We start from the raw sequence: 23,586 nt of genomic DNA on the forward strand, positions 1-23,586 counted from the left end.
CGTTCATCCATCTCTAATTTCTCAGAGTTCTGTAGCAGAGCTGACCTTCCAATTTAAGCCTCAACTGTACCAGGTGCCAAGGATGATTTCTCTTTCTGTTTCTATTTTTCCCCTTATGTGATGGATTCCACTTTTCTTACACAGCTCTTTTCAAAGACCACCCTATCAAGATTTTCCCTGAGTAACTTTCAGATGTCTGTGATAGCACTGTCCTCTAGATTTCCTGAAGGACATCCCACTCAGAGGTGCTCCCCATCTTAGTGGGGGTTTCACTGTGTGCGAACTTGGTAACACTTGGGACAATTTTATGTTTGCTTGTCCCTGAGCTGGCAGTAACTTTGAAGCAGGGTAGCTTTCCTGATAACAGGTGAAGAGTCAACAACGCCAGCTTCCAGCTGCAAGGGTGCCTCACTCCCTGCCTGTCAAGTTCTCCAGCTTCTCAGGGCCGTTTCCAGGGAAGCACACAGGAGGATGTGGCAGGAGGAGAACCCAATTATGTCTCAGAAGACTATTCGTTTGGAAGGTTGGATCAATGTACACTCAGTACAGTTAACGGGATCCTGAAAGCCTCCTGGCACAGCTGACTGCTGGTTGAGGACTAGAGCTGTATGGGCTTAGTGTCTGCCTGCGCAGGAGTCAGGAAAGATGACTCGAGCCTTGTCGAACTGTTTATCATTGTATCGTCACCGTGGCCCTGCCTGCTGCCCATGGATCGCCCCACAACCCAACATGCTGCAGTGAGACTGGGCGCAAAAGCGGAGTTACAAGGGGTTAACACTTTTTATCTTACTATCTATTTGGGCCACTCATCATATAAACATATTTCACGAAAATATTTTGTATAAACAGTATCATTTCCCCCGTTCTGTTTTCAGCCTACGTTTTGTGAACGTATTATCAACCCTATGCTTTGTGAACGTGTATCATTCATTCAAATCCAACTTGACTCTGCAGGGGACAAACAGCTGAATTTATCCTCTTATAGCATCTTTATTTCCATGTTATCCTACGTCTCTACTTGGTCATTTCTACTGCTGTTCTCGTTGCCGATATTGCTATGCTCCCCCTAGCACAGTAACAAATCTAAGAAGGAAACTCTGTGCTCCCTGCCGTGCTGATGCTAGAAAGTGTTCGTTCAGGATGATCAGTGTGCTGCTCCTCATCTTCCTGTAACTTGCCAAACTTTCTCCCACGTACCTGGTTTGTCTGGATGTGCTTCGTGGTGCTCGGGATCAAAGCCAGGTCTCTGGGCAGGGCAGGCAGGCACTCTACCCACAATGCGAGCCTCGCATGAAGTCCATTGCAATTCTCACATCTTCTGGGTTTGTTTTCCTTAAGCACTGTCTACAAAAAGTGTTTTGTGGGGGAAAAAAATCTTCCGAATCCTTGGATGAGCATGTTCAATCTGATTCTGTGGGTGAGCAATATGGTTCAGATTTCTCATGAGTGAGTAATCTGGCCATGAGAGCAAACACCTTAAACGCTGGGCTTGTAACACAGGAAAACCCATAATGTTCACTGAAGTTCACAAACATAAGGTGACTCAATAGAATGTCATGATAGGTAAAGAACTGAAAACAACCCACTCTCTAGAGACAAATTAGGTTTAATTGCAATTTACATACAGTGATAGGACGCGGAGATTGCAGCAGAGCTGCCTCGTCACGTGAAGGTATTGCCACCAAGCATCGTGTCCTGAGTTTGAGCCCTAAAAACCCACCCAGGGGAAGAGCAGACCCCCAAAGGCTGTCATCGGACCGCCACACTGTACAGGCACGCCCCCATACAAACACAGGAGGTGTAAAAAATTTATTTTTTTAGGATGTGAAGCTTTACTGATGGGGAAATTTTATTTCTTTTTAAAGCAAGTACAGGCTGGAGAGATGGCTTGAGGCTCTGAGAACCTGACTTCAGTGCCCAGTGCCCACCTGGCAGCTCACAATTGTCTGAAGCTCTCCTCTGGTCTGTGTGTGCACCAGGCATGAGTGTGGTACACATACATACACAGAGACAAACATTCACACGCATACATACAATCAATAAAGCAAGGAGGTTGTTTTGTTTCGGAATTGTGCAATATTAAGTAGGAAATATCTGAAAAGTCCAAGGCTATTCTCCAAAAATATGACCAGAAGTGGTCTTACTGGAGTCAGAGGCAGCTTCCTTTCCTCTCTATACTAATTACATCTCCATCATGAACCTGTTTTACTTGTACAAATGATGGTGGTAATTGCTTTGTGTCAGCTTTAGTTCCGACTTAAGGGATCAAGCAGTTGCCCGACAGCTCAGAGCTGGCAGATCCCATTCTTTTGGGCCATGACCCTGTTTATTTATGCTAATATCCCTTCTATTCCACGACAGCACTCGATGCTAACACAGAGCCTGTATCAGGGTGCTCCAGAGCGCTCCCCTGGGGTAAGTGCTCCCAAGTTCACTAACCGCAGGGATGAGATCTTCATTTATTATACTTAACAAACCACTATGATAAAGGGGTCCACTGCATCCGTTACAGTGGGCAGAACAAAAATAACTTCCAAGCCTCATAGTAAAAACCTTTCTGCAAATAAACCCTTTTGCTTGAACGTCAGCAGACACACAGACATAAACGAGTCCTATCCACTTGGCACAGGGCTACAGTGTGAGCACAGGGCTACAGTGTGAAGACGGCTGTGGCCTTCTGCCACTCAATGCGCCAAGTCAGAGCTAAGAAAGACACACACATTCAGTCTGGTATTTATTTGGTGGTTTTGATCTGCAGTGTTGGATTACCATCACCAGCACGCCTGCAATCTTCGTAGTGTGTTCCATTAAGGGATAAGCAAGAACAGCTCAAAAATCACAGTACTTCTCAGTGTCGTGTGCAAGAGGAGGGATGTCTTCGGCCCTCGCCTTGGAAATAAATATTGAGAACCATAAAAATGTCCCGCCATCCTTCAGCTGTCCAGATGAGAGCACTCAGGCCCCCACATCAGAGCTCCTCTTTGAAATAGCCCAGCTTTGCCAACGACATCTCCTTTCTCAACTGCATGACTTCCCAGAACATCTGGTCAACTGCACAGAGAAGAGACATGGAAATCATAATGTGTCACTTAATTACAGTGAAAATGTAAATTAGTGGAAATGCAAAACTGGGCGTTCCCTGAGGGTACAGCTGATGGCCAACCCTGAGCCCTTCTCACACACTTCCCCGTGTTCCTGCACAGAAAATGCTCATTCTTGGTTGTTTCCTTCTCCCACAACACGGAAGATCTGGCAATGTTCTTGGTACGGGTCAAGTTAGAAATAAAAACAAATACTGAGGTTCAACTGCCCACACTTCTTTGAAGTTTCCAGTCGAAGCGGAACAGAGCTGCTCTGTGCTTCCGGCAGGGAGGTCTGCGGTCAGCACACTGATGCTCACACTGGTCTCACCAGGGACATCTGGCCCAAAGCACATTTGGGAACGTCCAAATACCTTTTCCCTGTTGCCTGCTGAGGCCTACAGCATCTAAATGAGGCCAGGAACGCTGTAGAGTATGCCATACGCACCCATCAGAAACCCTCACAAGAATTGTCCGAGCTCAGACTGTCCTACATGAGCTTAGTCTCTGACACGCTTGTGAGAAGAGTTCAGATCTTAATTAAAAATGTTTTCTACAAGCACAATGAGATAACCCTGGGGAAAGCCTTTAAAGCCAAAGTTAAAAGGCTTCACGTGGAGCCCAGTGCAGTGCACACCTTTAATCCCAGCACTTGGGAGGCAGAGGCAGGTAGATCTCTGTGTGTTCGAGGCCTGCCTGGTCTACATGGAAAATTCCAGGACAGCCAAGGCTACATGGTGAGACTGTCTCAAAAAAAAAAAAAAAAAAAAAAAAAAAAAAAAAAAAAAAAAAAAAAACAAAGATTTCATGTGGCTCTTACATACAGAGCTGGAAAGTACTATTTTTATTGTACTTGCATTCTGACCACGAGGCATGCCACTGCTACTTGTACGTGAGGCATTACGTCAGTGCTAGGAGTTTCCTATCATGAAGCGCTGGGCTTTGGAGGCTAAGGCGCCCAAGCTGCAGAGCAAAGGTTGTGAAACTGCCCTGGATTTAACTAACCTCAATCCTTTCTTTAATACAAGGCTCGGATAATGAGTGGGCTTTAAAATTTTAGCTTTATGCCAGGGCCCCACATGGTAGACATTTGCTGTATACTAGGTACATGAAGTGTGAAAGGGACAGAAACCAGTGGGAATATCACGTGTCACTCTCATTCAAGACACTTCCCATTTTCATGCAGTGGACTGTTTGCAGACTTCCTAGCAATCTTTTACTGTAACAAGGAAAAAATCTGCATCATCTTATCCATCAACCGGTATTCAAATGACGCGTTAACAAAATCATAAAAGTCATTACACACAGACTACTTTCGTTTCATAGCCTTTAAGCTCAGCATTAGAGATAGGTTCCATCCTTCTCTGTACATTAAAATTAATTATATGCAATTCTAAATAAATATGGCAACGTTCAGTATTCCAGAGCCATCCACGGGCCAAACTGAGTCTTTGCCAGTCTGAATCTTCCATCAACTTTTCCGTAGTGTATGGGGCTCCTACTAGTGAATTAGCTTCTTCTAGTCTTGTAGCACAGAAATATTTTCCACATCTATAAAAATTCACATGGGAAAATTTCCTACAACGTCAAATACAGAAACTGGAGGGCCCCTCCCTGAGCTAGTCTCTGCTGTTTCAGCAAACAATCACGTGTCCTCGGTGAGTGCTGCTCTGGAGCTGCTGGGAGGCATCAGGCCCCTGCCTGGTACCTAACACACCGACTTGTAAAACCATGAGCAATCCGGGAAGGTTATACTGAAACATGGACACAACAGTGACAGTTAGCACACTTCTGCCGAGGCAGCATGTGGTGATCTTTTCTCTACTCAGGGAAGCTGTCCACAAAAGTAGAGACCACAGGGAACTCTCGGGTGGCCCCCTCACACTCTCCATCAACTGAAGTAAACCTGACCACAGACCCAAATACCGGCAACTGAGCCCAGAACCTTGTGAGTGCTAAGTGCTAATGATGCAATCTACCCCTGAGCCACACCTATCCCAACATGTTTTTTCTCAAACTTTTTTTTTTTTTTAGACAGGATGCCATTAATTTGCTTAGGCTGGCCCTGAACTCATTCTACAGCTCTCACTGGCCTTGACTGACTCTGTTATCCTCTTGTCTCAATCTCCCAAGTAGCTGTCATTTCAATCTTTCAAAGGATAAATGCAGTAAGCTTCAGCTACTCTTCAAATTTACATTTGATTTATCATATATACCTTGCAAAAGTAAAACTGCTTCTGCTCAAAACTCAAGAGTCAAACGGGAAATAAAAGCATCATTTTTGAAAGAGCTTCTTTTCTTCTAAATTATCCACACGTTTGTTAAAGCTACGTGGGAAATGTAACGGCACTGCAGGAACAGCAGTTTGTTTCTGCATATCACTTGCTAAACTCTAATGTAAATGATTACAATAAATTAAGAGACTCACCATCCTGCTGTTTCACAAGTCCCTGCTGAATATATCGAATGTATGTAAAAAAGTTACACACTGAAGTGATCTAGGCCAAAAAGAGAGAAATGCCGTCACTAGTCAGCTGACAGCAGAGCAAGCAACATTATACGGCACGCCCCGTGACGTCACTTACCCGGTATCTGCAAAATGGAGAGATGTAGTAACAGCTGCTTGAGTCCCCTAGTTTAATTCTGTGCTTGCAGGACTTACTCTGCCCAGTGAGCGCACACTTTCTGTAAAATAACACATTTCCGTTCTGTTTTATGATTAAAAGCATTTGCCCCTGATTTCTTTACCAGTTGTCTCGTCATTAAAATAGGAAATACCTGAGAACCTAACGTGTCAGGCCCGTTCTGGACGCTGGGCCACTGTGGTGAAAAGCGCAAAGCCCCTCCCGTGTGGACGTATGCTGCGGTATAAGCTGACGACTATCACTGAGCATGGTCTAGGAGCAGATGCTCACGCTTTCCACACACGCCCTAGCGGAGAGCAGCCAGCTGCAGGACAGCACTCCACTTAGAAACTTCAGCCTCAGCTGAGAAGAGGCTAATCAAGATTATTCAAGCCTTAAAACCCATTGCTGACGCTTTGCAGGGTAACAGCTGCCTCGTGGAGTACGTTTGATTGGTAGATTTAGCTGCACTTAATAAGGGATGTAAGACGTATAAAGACATAAGCTGCCTTTAAGCAAACCCGTAACTCGGGTATGGAGAGGCCACCCATGCCCCCCTGTCCACTGCTGCGGGCATTCTGCCTGGACTTGGCAATACATTTCTGGAGGCTAGACAGTTAAACAATTGATGAGCCACCTGTCACCATGCTGCTCCGGGAGATGAGGACAGTTTGTTTACTGGGCGGGGCTTGGAGCAGCCCAGCTGTCAACCCAGTAAGCTGAGAAGTTGGACAGACACAACCACCAGTCTTTGTTAATGCAAAACTAGCATAGCTCTCAGCAAAACAAGGTGGCCAATAGCATTTGACATGGCATTACAGGTAACACAACAAAGACAGACAATATAAATGAACCACGTTAGATTTCAGTTATACCTACAAGAAACACAATACAAGTATTCCTCCACATTAAGATACCAAGCGTGGAATGTGTTATCTGTAACAAGATAATTGTAGAGGCAGTCTGCAAATCTCTTTGAAAAAGAGACTTATCTTTTAATTCTTTTCAAAGAGACTTTGCTTTACTGTTTACAGACAGACAGACAGACAGACAGACACAGACACAGACACACACACACACACACACGCACGCACGCACGCACGCACACACATATGCATGTATGCAAATCACTTTAATGATCTGTGGCACTATTTAAAGGTACTAGCTTGGGAGGATTCAGAATTCAGTAAATTTAAGGTTCAACTATTAGAAATCCTTGTAACTTGCAAAAGTATAATTTATTTGGAAGAAAAAAGTTGACCGAGGGGAAAAAAACCCAAGTTAGAGCTATTCTTCTGGAAAATATATTTGTTCTTTTACCATCTTGTCTCATTGTGAAAGGATTCTGCTAACGTGATCTCAGGTATTAGTTTTTTGATTAATAAAATAAAAAGTCACCTTCAAAGAAAGAATCAAGCTTTCACTTGCCGAGTAACCCCTCTGGTTTGTGGAAGGGCTTTCTCTCTGTGTGCATGCTATATGTCTGTTTCCTCACGCCCAATAAAAGCTCTTCTTCAATTGCTTTAAAAAGATTTAAGTGATCACGTCTAAGCACTAATATGGCCCCAGCTGATATACTTGCTTGACTCTGGGCTCACTGCTAGCCTTGCCTCTCCCTGATGCTGTTGTAGAGCTTGCCACCACTACGGTGCCTCTTCCCAGCTCTGGTCTCAAGATTCCTGATGCTGGCCTGCCTTGTCACTTGGGTACAACAGCAGATGAATCCAGGTCTAGTGCTTCTTCCACAAGCCAGGACCTTTGCTACTAATTTCCAAGACTCTTCTAGCCATTCTTCAAGGGTGCAGTCACCTCTAAGGTCTGCCTTCTTCAAGCTCCACCCCATCTAATTCTAGTCTTTCATCTGTCATACCTGTCTTTCCTATCTTCCTATCCTCTGAACATACTGTTTTCCTGCTCCAATTTATCTAGTTCTACCCAAGCCCTAGACTAAATCTCTCCACCTCCAGAGTTCCTTATCACAACTAGAATGATCTTGTCTTTCTCAAAATTCTTATAGTACTTGTCATTTGTTTGATCACCATTTTTGGAACTTAGTCCCCAAGAGCCTTGCTAGGACTTTCCTTATAGCTTGTTTAAAAATGCAGCATCTGAGCCTGCAAGATGGCTGACTTGGTAAAGGCCCTTGTGAAGTGTGACAGCCTGATTCAATCCCTGGAACCCACAAGCAGGAGAGAAACCAAGTCCCACAAGTTATACTCTGATTTCCACATGCATGCTGTGACATTCTGCTAAAAGAAAATAAAATGTAAAAGAAAAAAAAGAGTAAAACTTCCTCTTTTACACAGAATATATACGCGCTACAAACGCCTTCCCTGACCTCACAAGCATAAAAGCACTGTGTAGACCGCTCTCTAAATCTAACCTATAGAATTCGCTGACTGAAATCCCAGAGGTCCATATTGCTATCTGTCATCATTTAGAGTTTACTTTCAAATGTGTAGTATGTGTGACATAAGGCAAACATGGACAAATTCTACAGTAACAACTGCCTCCTGCCATATTTAACATCAGGCATGACTCCGACTTCGGAGTATAGACACTGCTGTCGTTACATGCGATTTCCCACTTGACAGGGCTGCAGTGGTTTAACACGGAGGACGATCTGGGTGGGTGTGCAGCTCACAAAACACACACACGACCGCTGCTATACTACTCCAGCAGTGGTGTCAACGCCAACACTCTATAATCACCCTGCGAGTGTGCGTGTGTCAACAGAAACTCAACGTCCCAACTGAACAGACCCCTGGTGCAGGGCATCACAGCAGCCCTGACAGGTCATCAGCTGTATTCTAGGAGCTCTCTTGGGCTTTCCAATCTCCATACTAACTGGTCCTCAAATGCCTCCCCTACTATTTTTAAACCAGAAGCTAATGAACAATTACATGCTGGTTTGGGGCAGAGTATGTTTCTGCGGCTTCAGGCTTTCCCTCGAGGTGTTGGACAGGAAATTCCTGCCCTGCCCTGAAACAGAGTTGTCCTCCCTTTGGCATTATGATTTCCAAACACCTGTCACATGTGGAAGACAGAACTAAGTGCCAATTTCCGAATCTTTTATAGAAATAATACGGAAGATGAGGACTAATTATTTTTTTAATTTTCTTTTTTAAATTATGCCTATGTAGCCCGGTCTCTGTGGGGTATGTTCCGGTAATTGCCAGAGTCTGTGAAGGTCAGAGGTATCAGCACTGAGTTACAGGTGGTTGTGAGTTGCCTGATGGGGGGGCCAACAGTTGAACTCGGGTTCTCTGGAAAGCATCACGTGCTGCTAAGCACCAAGCTGTCTCTCCAGCTCCTGCTGTCCTGTTTCCACACTCAGACCAGTTCTACGTCAGCACCTTCCCACTCGTTTTGATGGCAATTCTTACACCGCAGTGTCTTACACAGATAACTCATTTGTATTCATTCTCATTCTCTCTGGCAAAACAGAAATTTGGCCTACAATTCACTAGACTGAGTTTATAATAGATCAAAATTGTTTCCCATCCTCGGTCTACCTGCATCCCTAGCGTGTAATTTTGTATCTTAGGAACTCTCTGTTGAGCAGCCCACACCCATCTCTTGACTTAGGTCTGCACCAATGACCTTTCCTTGGCCATTTATTTCTCCACAGCCACACTGAAATTTAAGAACATACTATCTTTCGCTTGATGAGCCACACACCTTTCTTCACTTAACAGACCACAGCTTCGTCTGGGGAAAAGAAGCTTAACTTTGAAACGCAAAGCTAGAGACTAACAGCATCTGGGGATTTGTCTTTGGGCCATCAATGCTAAGGAAAAAAAAAATGAGGTGAAATGTAATCACATTTAAAATACATAAATGACTAAACACAATACCACAACACAAAGACTTTTAAATGCTCATTCTTTCACAAGGCATGGGTGTAAAACCTACTTTGGCCCTCCACATTCTACAGCAGACGCTTTCACAAATCGAATGGGCTGCAATCCCACTGGTTCAATGCTTAGAGTGTTGTTCTCCACAGCCTCCAGAACAGCTGAAGCCAACTTAAAACAAAACAACAAGAATTAAATCCCGGCAGAAAATATCAAAGTAAAATAGTTAATTTTATAAGCTAGTCTTCCTTCAATTTCACTAAGTTGGCCTTAGCCCACTACCAAGGGAAGGAAGAAAAAAAAAAAACCAAAACAATCTTGATTTAATTTCTTTTATAATTCAAGCAGCTATGACAGGCAACTTAGTTACAGTGGAAGAATTTTTTTTTTTAAATTAACTGGCAAAGGATAAAGGAATTAATTCCAGGCTCTGTCCACTCTTTACCCAAGATTACACATCCACTATAAAAGCCACTTCAAAATTAATATCCTAATGCTTCATCCTGCTAAATGTATGCAATAAATACTGGTCATTTATGATTGTAACATCTACTAATTTAAGCTATGCTATTTCCTCAACTTGCAACTACACGCACAAAAATCTACAAAAAAATAAAAATAAATCAATAAGCTTTTTCCCCCCTGAATCAAATATGAAGTCTCCCCTGATAGGCGGCCAGTAAGAAGGTGGGAGCTCAGCCTGGCGGGGTCACCAGCACTAGTAAATGGTCGGCAGCACACGGCCCGCGCTCGGGTCAGTGCCGTGCTGCTCACCCACAGCTCTCCCTGCACGTCCACTACAGCTCCGTCCTCAAGCCTCACGGGAGAGGCAGCGGTCTGGGCTCCTTCAACATTAGCCTGCAGGCTATTTGCAGACAAACTTCTCACATAGAAGATCAAAGTTAAATGACAACTTTACAGTTGTATACAATTTATACAACTCCTGATCCTTTTCAGTTTTTTAATCTGCCTCCTTCACTCTGCCGCTAACAAGTCTGACACAGGCCATGGCACTGTCTTTCCTGTTTCACGGGCAGGTTTTGCGTTCCGTAGCAGGGCCTTTCGTAGGTGAGCTGAGCAGTTGATTCTCAGCTACAGCGCAGACCCTCCCTTGTATTTATCGTGCAGTGTGAAGCCAGCAGACACCTTTAACAGTGTACCCAGAACTCGGCTCACACTGGAAAGTGAACATGGGTCTGAGAACCAAGCGGCAAGCCCTCCTCCCACACATGTCTACAATTCCACACTAACACAACGAAGACGTTCAGAATGGCAGTGATCATGGTCCTAATGAGAAATGGAGAAAATGTTAAACATGACATTTTACAGTAACTCAGTACATGTATGACATTAAAATATGAAACACAGCAGCAGAGAGTACAAAAGATTCTAATGCATTCCTATTAAAATGAAAAAAATTTACCTCACTTTTTGCGAATGTTAAACATGGAAAGATATCTTCTTTATAGATTTTGTCTAAGAAAGGACATCTTCTGTCCATCGTGGGCTCATCCTTCCAAGATCTGAATTCATTATACAGAGATAAATCGGCCTAACAAACCAAAGCAAACACTAATTAACTTTAAAAAGGACTAAGCCACCTGAAAAAACCAAACCCTAATTTAAACATCATTAAAAGAAAATGTTATTCATTTAAAATAATAAAAATTCCATTGTCCTGTACATGATAGCAATTTTCCTTTTGAATTTTCTTTAAAAATTGACTGAGCCTTTTGGGGTATATCCCCATGATGTTTAAAGATGCTGCCATCATCTTCACCTCATGAGTGTCCAAATACTGCAGAAACTCTTCTTCTCGTCTGAGACAGAGCTCACTCCACCCCCAAGCTCGCCAGGAGTTCACCGTGAGGAGAGTGGCCCTCACCAGGCCCCTGCCTCTGCCTGACTGCTATGCCCAGCAATACTGGGACTCTCTGAAGACAAAGACTGTCCTGAATATAGAAAGTGCTGCTGACCAGTCTTTTCTGAAAATTATCAGTCTGGAGGCACAGTAGTTAAATAAAGAATAAATACACTGAGTCTAAACGTGAAACATAGGATTAAAAAAAAAAAAGAGAGAGAGAGGCTCTTCTTTCCCAGAGACAGCCAGTCCTAAAGGGATGGCTAAGATGTCCACTAGTATAAGCTACAGGACAGAAAGCAGCAGCAGGCAGGCACACAGCTACTACACTGGCTGCCTTAACCAGCCCCTGAATCCACAATCATGGCCCACCACTGGTACTTACTTCGTCCTCTTTTCCTTCTCCTTTTACCCAGTCTTACTGCAGCCTTCCTCTCTACAGGCCCTCAGATCCCCTCAGCTACCCAGCCCACTCAAGGCCCCCTGTGACACAAAGCAGCACCTATACCAGCCCCCAGCACAGAGCTGAACATCCTGGGCACGTACACTGTGCGCTGTGGCTGCCCTAGGGTAACTTAAGCAGAATTGCAGCACACTTTGAAGAAACAGAAGGCTGAGTGCACCCTGCCCTCCCTACAGACTTCAAAGGTGAATAACAGCAATCTCAATGTGCATATTTCTCATTCCAATGCAGAAATTTCTTTAGCCAAAGCTAAAGGCAAGAGGATAATATATATTAAGAGATAAATATCATTTAAGATTTTTCAAATTTGCTTGTGAAGTTAATCAAGAAAACAGAAAGAAACCACAAAGCAGGAAAGTGAATAATAATCGAAGGAAATAGTCTAGCCTAAAGGCAGTGATTTAAACCATTCTTAAAACCTCTTTCAGGAACCATTGTTTTTCTGAGTTGTGCCAGATGGATATGATGGTCCCAGTTTACAGATAAAGCTAGAACTGGGAGAAAATAGCTTCCCAAAGTCAGACAGTTGGTTTGTTTTGTCAGCTTGATACAGCCAGCCATCTGAGAGGAGGAATCATCAACTGAGAACTTGCCTCCACAAGATAAAGCTGTAGGCAAGCAAGCCTGTAGGGCATTTCTTAGTTAGTGACTGATGGTGGAGAGCCCAGCCCATTGTCGGTGGGGCCATCCTAGGCTGGTGGTCCTGGGTTCTATGAGCAAGCCAGTAAGCAGCAGCCCTCTATGGCCTCTGCACCAGCTTCTGCCTCCAGGATCCTGCCCTGCTTGAGTTCTGTCCTGGTTTCCTTTGAAAAAATGAACAGTGGTATGGAAATGTAAACAAAATAAATCCTTTCTTCCCCAACTTGCTTTTGGTCACAGTGTTTTATCTCAGCAATGATAACCCTAACTGAGACACACAGCTAAGTCCAAATTCAAGCCTAAGATTTTAGACCCCAAAGCCTTGCATTGTATACATATATGCACATGTCTGTAACCGGAGCCCGCCATGTTTTCTAGAGAAGCAGACACAGTCCATTTCATTTCGGAGCATTGTATGTTGTCCTAGAGCATATTTCAGTCAAAGTTTCTTGATTCTTTGTATAATAAAACTTCCTGATGCTCCCAAAGCATCAGGATACAAAGTAGCTAGAGAGCAAAAGTGGCAACAAGTTGCCTATCCCTATGCATTTCAAAAGTGAGTGGAGCTTTCTAACTGATGAGAAACCATCTAAAAAGTTTTACTGTAAGCAACAGAAGAAAATGCATTACACTTAATAAGTAAAAAATTACAATAAAAAGCTAAGACTTGTAAAAGTACAATTATTTAAAGTTAAAGAAATCAATTAAAGTGACTAAAGAAGTGTGTTAGATGTTTAACGGAAACAAATATGAATTTCAGATCTTGATTTAGGTAAGTAGTAAACTTTTTTGTAAACAAATTTTTCTTAGTAACTGAACAAATGTAATTCAGTTACAAAAGTTACCCTTGGCTATTCAATGTAGCCAAGGCTTCTATACACAAATTAACTTTATAAACACAAACAGCTTCTTCAGTGTGAATTAGCTTAATCTCAACAATGAATACAGCTTTTAAAGAAACAGTGAGTGATGCTCCAGGAATGCTCATCAGTCCCCTTAGAAACCGTTTTCATTACATATGATAAAACCAACAATGCTTAATAATGTATAATTTTTACTACACATTTCAAAATATACAGTATCTAAGTTATCTTTATGTTTTCTAAAATGTAAAGCTTCTATTATTTCTGGGTTGTTTCTTGAATCAACTACCAGATTTTAAATGAAAAGGCTCCCATGGTGGGACTCCTTGCCAGACCACAGCAGAGGGGGACACGCTCAGTCCTCAGGCAATTTTCCGAGCTAGTGTGGATAGATAAGGGAGCTCCCCTTTTCTGAGGAATAGGTGAGGGATGAGGGAGAGAGGGTGGGGCTGAGAGAGGAGGAGGGATGGAGCTACAACCAGGATGTAAAGTGAATAAAAAAATATTTTTTTAAATAAAGGGGCTGACAGTAATCTTTAAGAAAATCATCATATTTCCACATTTCTTCTATTCTTCATTTAAGCCTGCACTAACAAAACACCCTGACTAGTAAGGACACTAAGGCCAACACTTTCTTTTGTACAACACACGCCAGTTTGTCCCCTAAATGAAAATCTGAAACGTAAAAACTCACCGGGTCTCCAGCAGGTACACGAGGCCAGCCAGTGGAGAACAGGAGTGAAGGGTCCCTGAAAACAGCCAGCTCTAGAGAAAGCCTCCCCCATCTACATACTGCTTATTTTGTAATAAGCTTTGATTTTATAAAGTTTGCTGGCAAAAACAAAACAAAAAACAAGAAAACAAACCCTCAACTGACCATCAGTGACAACAATTAGCAAGAGGCAGCAGAGCCAGAGGGAACAGTCCTTGGGAGTTACCTCTTTGCAGTCTTTTACAATTGGCTGTATCACACTGAGGTCCTGATGACTACCACTCATGGCGCTGCTGGTGCTCTTATTCCTCGTGTGCCCCCTTTTAAAAGGTGTCTTTGCAGCCCCCAGAGGCTCCTGTGTAGGTGACGTTGGAGAACTGGACAACACGAGTGTCTTCAATGCGGCCACCTCAGCTTGAAGCACATCGATCTTGAAAAGAAATCAGCATTGCACACACAACACGCGTCACCGCCCGGAATGTTAGAGATTTGATCAAAGCACTTTCACGGACAGAAAGTAAGTTTAATTCATATTTTCTCTGGAGTAAAGAAAGGAAAGTAACCTAAGTTTTTTGGGTTTCCATAAAACACAGCTTGGATTAAACTGCCAGTAATATCGAAAGAAAAATTTTAAATGGTCAAAAATACCTAATATCAATATGAATTTTCAAAACATTACAATATTATCAGCTTACGATTAGCTATATAGCTCACTCCTAAAATAGTAAAATTTATCTGTCCTTTTTCTTCAGTGAATGAGGAAAACCAGTACTAACTTTTACACGTGGCTACAGCATCCTCTTCTGCACTGTACATGGCTGTAAATAGTTGGCTGCGATAGAATGCACACCAGTGTTCAGGGCTGACAGTACTCATGTGCAGGTCGAACTCATGATTTTTACAGCTTCCAAATGTAAACTAAGCACTGCTTCTCCAAATCCGAGCAGCCGAAGGCTGTCAGGGTGCCTTGGGAACAGTGACAGCTGAGGTCTTCCTGTCCCATAGGTCAAAGCAGCCGTTGGCTACAGTCTTCCTGTCCCATAATTAAAGCAGGAGACTTACTTTCCCTTGCGCCTCCTTCAGCTGCTTTTCCGCGGTAGCCTGCTTGACATTTGCCTCTCTCACCATCTTGTGGGCTTCCTGAAAAAGTCAATGTCTCAAATTTTGGAGGCAAAAAATTTTAACATTTATTTTACGCACATTTCAGCAGCTACCTATGACTGAAGCAAAGACATACTGCCGAGTTTTATCCTGAAACTAAGGATTCAACGTTCACTATGGAAAGAGAAGTTGACATTAAACAGAGAAGAGGTTAGGAATGAGGATCAGGTACTCTCTACTTAGCGCAACTATTCACCGCTGCAGCCACCAAGGTGAGTCCACTCATCCAACAAACACCCATGTCACGACTGTGACCATTAGTGAGAATGGAGAGAAGCTGCAGGCCAAAGCCAAGTCCTTTGTAATGAGGTGTTTGTAATTCAATCGTGACACGTTGTTAGTCACAAATGTGTGTGTGTGTGTGTGTGTGTATGTGTATGAAAGGGACAAGTAAAAGCAGTCAACACCTCAAGAGGGATGTCAACTGACGGGATGTCAAACTGACAGTTTCCAATAAAGCAGGCAGGAAATGATGTAGGTAAAAGCTGTGCTGTAGAGCGTGACCTGAGGAGAGAAAGCAGAGGCTAGTTCTTAGTAGACTTAAGCTTCTGAGGCAACAGACAGGAAACTGCAGGTACGAATTTGGCTCTCAGTCATGCAACACTTCCTCATGATGTCTCTTTATGAGGCAGTGTTCCAGGTTCTGACAGTAACGAGGAAAAGAGACAAAGGCCCTGCTCCTGAAGAGCTCATGCTTGGGGTACATTCTAACAACAAAACCAGGGTAGTCATCCCAGACTTTAACTGAAAGGTGAATTTTTTTTTTTTTTTAAAGAAAGAGAAAAGCATGATCTCATATTTTCAAGACTATGCTTTTGTGTGAAATGATCTACATAGAAGACTAGGATGGCTGGGAACAACATGCGATTTAATAATTAGTATCTGACAACTTTAACACATGCAAAGGAGAGTCAAAGATATTGGATACAGTCCGACACTACACCAGGTCTGTGAGTGGCAGGGTGGAAATCTCTCCCTCAGAGTGGGCCCTGGCACTCACAGCTGTTCCATCTGCTTGTGTGGCTTGTGAACATGAGCCGCAGACTACAGTAAATAATCCAATGTTCACTATCAAGGATTTCTAATGGAATGGGAAGAGCCAAAGAAGTACTCCCGGCTGCTTATCTGGCCGAGTCCTTAAGGACTGTCAGATGAAATGAGTTGAGCACTTTCCTTTTGAAAGCAACAGTTGTTGCTGAATTTTTTGGGATAAGGAGGAGCTGTCAACAGAAGACTATTTGACAGATTAATTCCAAAATAATAACCCTATCTGCTCGACCTCTCCTAAGGTGAGTGACATTTAACGCTACGGGCAGAAGAAAGAATGCTGAACAGAATACCTGCCCAACTGGGTGGGGTTCTTAAGAGCGGAAACTGGAAGAGCTGATACTTCTAAGACAGTTTGGAAAGCACCGCAGAGCTAAGGAAATAGTGAACAACTAAACCAAGGCCCGGAGAGAACCCAAAGTGAGGTGGGATACAAGGTGAGCCTTCCAGCTGCAAGGGGAAGCCTGTGAAAGATACACGGGTGTAACGACGTTTCCAAAGAGGCGAGCACTAGCCTGAGGCAGAAACCACCTGAAAAGATAAAGCACATGCCAATCAACACTATGTCAAAACACAGTTGCTCAATGTCTGTTGTTTTCTTTTCTCTTCTGAAGGTACACCAGGGCTTCCCATGCTTTCTGCACTGGAGCCGCTGTTTGTCCAAGAACGTTTCACGGTGCTGACCACCACTTCTAGAGCAAATGGAGGAAGTATGTTTAGGACCATTTCAGAAACCCTTAAAACTTCTGTCCCAATTCCAAACCAACTACATCGATTTTTTTAAACCGTAACTCTCATTACATTTCTTCTTGGACAATTTGATGCATGTCTGCCATGCATTCTGGCTGTTTCCCCTCAAGCCTGTCCTCTCTCCCTCCCACCTGTCCACCTTCCCTTTCACACTCTGATTTTTGACACCTCGCGTTACCTAAAGGACTCGGTTTTCAACTGTCCATTGGGGCCTGGTGGGCTCAGCTGTATACAAGTGGTACACAAGTAAAGACAATGACTGAACTTTCCTCAGACCAATCAGAGGCCATCAGGGTGAGGTAGGCCCCGGGGCCCCTCCCAGTCCATGCGTGACTGGTGACAGCCTAGGTCCTGCCCAGCTGCAGGTCCAAGTGCAGAGGGCTAGGCAGGTGCTGTGAATACAGCACTTTTGCAGCCCTTCTCTAGGTCTCCTGGCTCTTACACATCTTTCCACCTCCTCTTTTTAATGATTTATCTTTCCCTTTTAAATAAAACTCAAGGCAATGAACACTTCAAACAGCATTTTTCTTTTTTAAATTCTTTTTTTACATTATTAATTTACTTTGTGTGTGCCATGGCATGCATGTAGAAATCCGAGGACAACTTGCAGAAGTTAGCTCTTTCCGGGCTCCACGGATCAGGCTTGGCCATGAGGGTCCTTACTGCCTGAGCCACCTTGCTGGCCCTACAAACAGCAGTTTTTAAAACTCAAAACTTTCTAATACAAAACAATCCAAACGCACACTAGCTGGATGCCTAAGGCCTGAGGAATCATGAAAGAACACATTTAAAATTTTTGTCTTCTGTAATTAAACCTGTATGTTTCTACAGGAAAAGAAAACTAAATAAAGTAAAAACACTGCAATTCCTAACTGACTGAAGCCCTGAATGTGAGCCTCGGCACTTCAGGCAACGTCCACTCTGGTGGGATGCACAAGGCAGAGTGAGCACACTGCATGTCTGAACCACGACTGTGGTGAGGCCACAGCACCGCCACACAGTGCAGAGACTCATTACGCGCTTTGTTCCAAGTTCATTCTAGTTCATGGAGCAGTGATATGTACTAGCTTATCACCAAACCTCTGCAAAGGGCCAAACGGTGTTCTCAGATTTCAGGACCACACAGAGTTACAATGATTCAACTTTGTTTTTGCAGTGTGGAAGCAACCAGAGGTATTACAGGTATTGCCTGTCTCAATAAAAATGTAACAATAGTGAAAGTTGGCCTTTCTATTAAAACACAGAAACAAAAATAGACCCACCTCACCTTGCCCTTATTTTTTTGGTGGTGGGACCGGTTAAAATCTACTTTTCTGGGCTGGAGAACACAGAGGTTAAGAGTACTGTCTGCTCTTCCAAAGGACCTGGGTTCAATTCCCAGCACCCACATGGCAACTCAAAACTATCTGTAACTCCAGTTCTATGGCAGTCAACACCCTTACACAGACATACATTCAGGCAAAACACCAATGCACATGAAAGAAAAATAAGTTTTAAAAAAAGTAAAAATAAAATTTTTTTATTCTGCTTTTCTGCAAACTTCCAAAACATGACACAGTGCTTGCTGCACACTTACCTCCTATGAACTGACATCTGCTACCATCTAGCCAGCATCTCCGTCTCTCTCATTCCTCAACCCGACAACCACCCATTTACTCTGTCCTGGCAAACTCAGCGCCTTTAGAATCTCCAGGGAGACCAGGGAGAAAGGGAGACCAGGTATCATTCTTCTGTCCTTTTCTCACATACTCATCTATATTGCCTCAAATGGTAAGATTTTCTTTCATTTAAAAAAAAAACTGTAAGTGTGTGTGTCTCTCAGAGGACAACCTTCAGGAGCGGTACTGTCCTCCCACCACAGGATTCGAGATAGACGTCTGGTCATTCACTTGCACAGCAAGCATCTTTACCACTGAGCCATGTCAACTCTTTCTAAGAAGCTTAACATTACACAACACACACTATGCTTCACTTTATCCATTCACTGTTGAATATATGCTTACATCTGGCTTGTGACAATACAACAATGAACATGGGCTACAGATACCAAGAATTAATTTTATTTCCTTTCATGTATGCCCAAGAGGGGGATTGCTGGCTTCTAGTTTTAATTTTGTTGCTGTTCTTTGTTTTTTAAAGACAAGGTCTTGCTATGTAGCCCGGGCTGTCCTGTAACTTTGCTATGTAAACCAAGCTGATCTTGAATTCCGAGATCTGCCTTTGACTGCCAGGTGCTGGGATTGAAGGCATGTGCCACTACACCCAGCTCTATTTTTAACTTTTTAAGGGAGAAACTGCCATACTTTTGTCCGTAAGAGCCATATCAACAGTGCCACATCCTGCCAACATGTGCTATACTTTATAGGCATGTCGTGGGTTTTGATTTGCACGACCTGACCGATAATATTGAGTATCTTTTCATATACCTCCTGCTGTCTATCATCTCTTTAGAGAACAGTCCATTTGTTGCTTATTTTGATATTCCTTATATATAATGTGTATATAATGTGTATATTATATAATGTATATATATATATAATGTTATATGTAATGTATATATAAGGAATATAATACATATTGCCTTGTCAGATACACTTTGCAAATTTTCTTCTATTGACTGCACTGCGTGTTAATTTTGGTGACTGGTGTTTACACCGTTTTAGGTTGATGCAGTTCCACTTGTCTATTTTTGTTCTCTTTTCTTAGCTTTTGGTTTCATAGTTATAAAAAAGCACCTGCCCAGGCAATGTCAAGCTTTCCCCCATCTAGTGGTCATGTAGTGTCAGGTCTTCTGATTCAACTGGGGGGAATCTGTTGATAGTGTAAGGTCTCACTTGCATTCATAGGCGTGAAGACGTAGATACTATTTTCCCAGTGTCATCCACTGAAGGAATGTCCTCTCCCCCGTTGATTACCCCCTCATCAAGAGTCAGTAGGTAACAGATGTGCAGCCCTCTTTCTGGGCTCTACTCAATTCCGCTGGCCTACGTGGCTTTCCTGTTTTCTATTAGGCTGCAGTTTGAATGTCGTCACTTTGCCATGGTATTCTGAGAGCAGGAAATGTGAAGTACACAGCTTGTTGCTCTTGCTCAAGAGGACTTTGGTTGTTCTGCTCTTTTGTTGATCCATGTGAATTCAGTTTTTTTTTTTTTTTTTCTTTTTCTATTTCTGCAAATAATATACTTGGGATTTTGATAGTGAGCATACTGAATCTACAGGTCACTGGTTATATAGAAATCCGAGCACTAAATTAATTCTTCCAATTCGTGGAATGATTACTTGTGTATCCTCTTTAATTCCTTCATATCAACCTATCGTAACTTCCAGTGTACCAGTCACTGTTCATTTCTAAGTAAGTGATTCTTGTGGATGCTTTTGGGAAACTGTTTCTTTCATTCCCTTTTCAGATCATTTATTGTATATAGAAACACTAATCTCAAACTTTACAACATTTGTTTATTAGTTCTGTTTTTACTGCTGAGTCTTTTGGATTCTCTATAGAAATGATAATCATCTGCAAACCTAATTTTACTTCCTTTTCTTGTGTAACTGTCCCTTCTACGATTCCTAGTACATGAAGGAGAGCTCGTGAGGCACAAACATTCTTGACTTGTACCCGAGCACAGAGCAAATGCTTTCTGTTATCCCGGGTAACTGGGATGCTACGTTTAATATTTGGTCCTTACTATATTGAATAACATTCCTTCACCGCCTCTTTTGTTGAAGATTTTACCATAAATTACTTCGGCTTTTGTTAAGATGCTTTTCTCCATCTACTGAGCCGATCACATAGCTTCTACTTTCTATTAATGTAGTGTGTCTCACCAATTGGTTTGCTGATGTTGGACCACCCTTGCATTCCAAGGATAGACCCTATTTGGCCATGGTATATGGTTCTCTAGTCAAGTGCTGCTGAACTCAGTTTGCTAGTATTTTATTGGAGATTTTTGCATCTTTGTGTATCAAGCCTATTGACTCAGGTTTTCTTCTCATGGTGTCTTCCCTGGCTTTGACAGTGATACTGACTTTTCAAAATGCTTTTAAAAGCGTGTTCCCTTGTATTTACATCTTTGGCTTTGTGTTAGTGTCTGGGATGTCTAGTATCCTGTTTCACTGTTTGGTGACACTGCCCTGTGGAGCTGTCCAGCACTGGACCCCCCTCAGTTGGCTTGGCTGTCTGTGTTTGTCATTGGTCTCTTCAGACTTCCCATGCTGTCTTGAATCCATTTTGATAAATGGTGTATTTCCAGAAATTTCTCCATTTCTTCTGGAGTATTTGACTGGAGCAGGATTTTTTCATAAAAAACAAACAAAAACAAACAAACAAACAAAAAACCTCCTTTAAAAAAATCTCCAGTATGTCTCTTCTTTCATCTCTCTTTTTAAAACTTTCTCTTTTTTCCTCAGTAAAGTGTTGGTTATTTCTTTTTTCAAAAAACAACTCTTAGTTTTGTTGATATTTTCTTTTTGTTTTTTTTAAGATTTATTTATTATCTATACAACATTCTGCCTGCACACCAGATCTTACTATAGATGGTTGTGAGCCACCATGTGGTTGGTGGGAATTGAACGCAAAACCTTTGGAAAAACAGTGAGTGTTCTTAACCTCTGAGCCATCTCTCTAGCTATTTTCTCTCTCTCTCTTTTTTTCCCCTTGTTTCTATTCCCATGACACTCCAATATTTCCTTCTTGCTAACTTGGAGCTTAGGCTTATTCTTTTTCACATGCTTTGAGGTCTGACATCAAGTTGAGTGTCATCTTGTATTTTTCTGTAGGCATTTACTCCTATGTAATTTTCTTAGTGCTGCTTTTACTGCATCTCCTAAGCTTTTGCTATGTTATGGTCTCAATTTGTCTCAAGTTTTTCAAATTCCCTTTTAATTCCTTCTTTAACCCCACAGTTCAAAGTGTTTTAGTTTCCACACACTTGTGCATTTGACTGTTTTACTGTTGATTTTTAGATTTCACGATGGCTGCAAAAGCTTCTCGGCATCTTTTGTCTTTTTAAATTTGTAATGAATTCTGTGCTGTAACATGAATTATCCTAGATAACATTTCATGTACACATGAGAAGAATGTGGACTCTTATGTGGAAAGTTCTACGCATGTCAGCTAGGTACATCTGGTCTAGTGTCAATCCACCCAGCTACTTCTTCACTTTCTGTCTGAACAATGTATCCATGTACCCAACAGGGTATTAACATCTCCTGCTATTACTATACTGTGGTTTCTCTCTTCAGATCTGATACTGCTTTGTACATCTAGGAGCTTTGTTGTTGGGTATATATTTAATTCTATCATCCAATCAAACTGATCCTTTTGTCATTATGTAACGACTTATCTCTTAATGACAGTTCTGATTTAAAGTCTTTTCTGTGCAATTCAAATACAGCCACCCCTGTTCCCCTAACCGCAGAAGTATTTCTCCACCCACTCACCTTCAGGCTGTACCTGCCATCTATCTTTTGCCTGGGGAATTTGGTCTGTTTACATCTAAAGTAATCACTGTAAGTAAAGGCTTACTCTCCAGGTGTTGTAAATCTGTGTTCTTTCTGACCTATGGTTTCCATGCTCCTCTCTTCTCTTGTGGTTTGGTGGTGTGCATGTGTGTGTGTGCACACGCTGGCATTCTTTGGCTCTTTTCTCCCTGTGTATCTAATGGACATTTCAAATTATGGTTATCAGAATCAAGCTAATCATTCCTGCATTGTAACACTGTTTTTAGCTGATCAACTTCAACTACATGCAGACACATTACAGTCCGCTCCCCACTCCACCACATTCCATTACTGTGTCTGATTTCACTTCTTGCTTTATTGTGTCCACTAACAAACTTCAGTGCTCACAGCTACTTTAAACACTTACTGTGTAAGTTAATCTCTAGCTTACTCATTAGTGTTATCCTTTTCATATAACTTACATGTGTGATGGTAAAGTTTTAACTTTTCTCCACATAAGATCTATTAGATTACAGGAGATATAAGACTACTCACTCGTGATCTTCGCTCTTAAACACATGTAAATATTGACAAACCTGAAAAATAGAATTACTTTTCTTTCCTAGTTACTATTTGGGGGACGAATCTATTTCATGTTTCATTTTGTAATATGAATGGATTACAGGATGCCCAAATTAAGTATTCTCAAACATTATCCTGAGTATGTCTATGATGGTGTTTTGAATGAGATTAAAACTGGTACACTTCCTGATGCAGACTGTACTATGTAAGTCAACGGGCTTCAGACTGCCAGAGGAAGGCCTTGACAGAACAAAAAGCCTACCTTCCTACCATGTAAAAAATTCCGTTCTTCCTTCAGACTCTCAAACATGGCCCTTCTGGTCCTCAGGCCTTCGAGCTCAGATTAGCTTTCTAATGCACCTTACATCCCTGGGACATGGCCACCTCCACAGCCACAGGAGCCAATTATATACAATAGTGAGTGTCTATCTCTCTGCTGTCTTACACGCCCTACTTCATCTGTCTGTCTGTGCCAATGGCCCTGCTATCAACAGTCCAAGAGCTAGGC

General features: G+C 42.4%; 1 protein-coding gene across 4 annotated transcripts in view; it reads right to left on the reverse strand.

Moving 5' to 3' along the window:
- Positions 1-2,721: 2,721 nt before the first annotated feature.
- Positions 2,722-23,586, reverse strand: part of Rab3ip (RAB3A interacting protein) — a 44,485-nt gene continuing 23,620 nt past the window's right edge. For all 4 annotated transcript variants that reach the window (XM_021643638.2, XM_021643637.2, XM_060378096.1 and 1 more), the window contains 7 exons: positions 15,162-15,239; positions 14,326-14,529; positions 10,985-11,113; positions 9,620-9,732; positions 5,666-5,765; positions 5,509-5,578; positions 2,722-3,051 (listed from right to left, as the gene is read on the reverse strand). In XM_021643638.2, coding sequence (XP_021499313.1) covers positions 2,969-3,051; positions 5,509-5,578; positions 5,666-5,765; positions 9,620-9,732; positions 10,985-11,113; positions 14,326-14,529; positions 15,162-15,239 — 777 coding nt within the window. In that variant the 3' untranslated portion in view covers positions 2,722-2,968. The remainder of the gene's footprint in view (positions 3,052-5,508; positions 5,579-5,665; positions 5,766-9,619; positions 9,733-10,984; positions 11,114-14,325; positions 14,530-15,161; positions 15,240-23,586) is intronic.

The sequence above is a fragment of the Meriones unguiculatus genome, chromosome 2 (assembly GCF_030254825.1).
Source record: "Meriones unguiculatus strain TT.TT164.6M chromosome 2, Bangor_MerUng_6.1, whole genome shotgun sequence".
Taxonomy (NCBI): Eukaryota; Metazoa; Chordata; class Mammalia; order Rodentia; family Muridae; genus Meriones; species Meriones unguiculatus.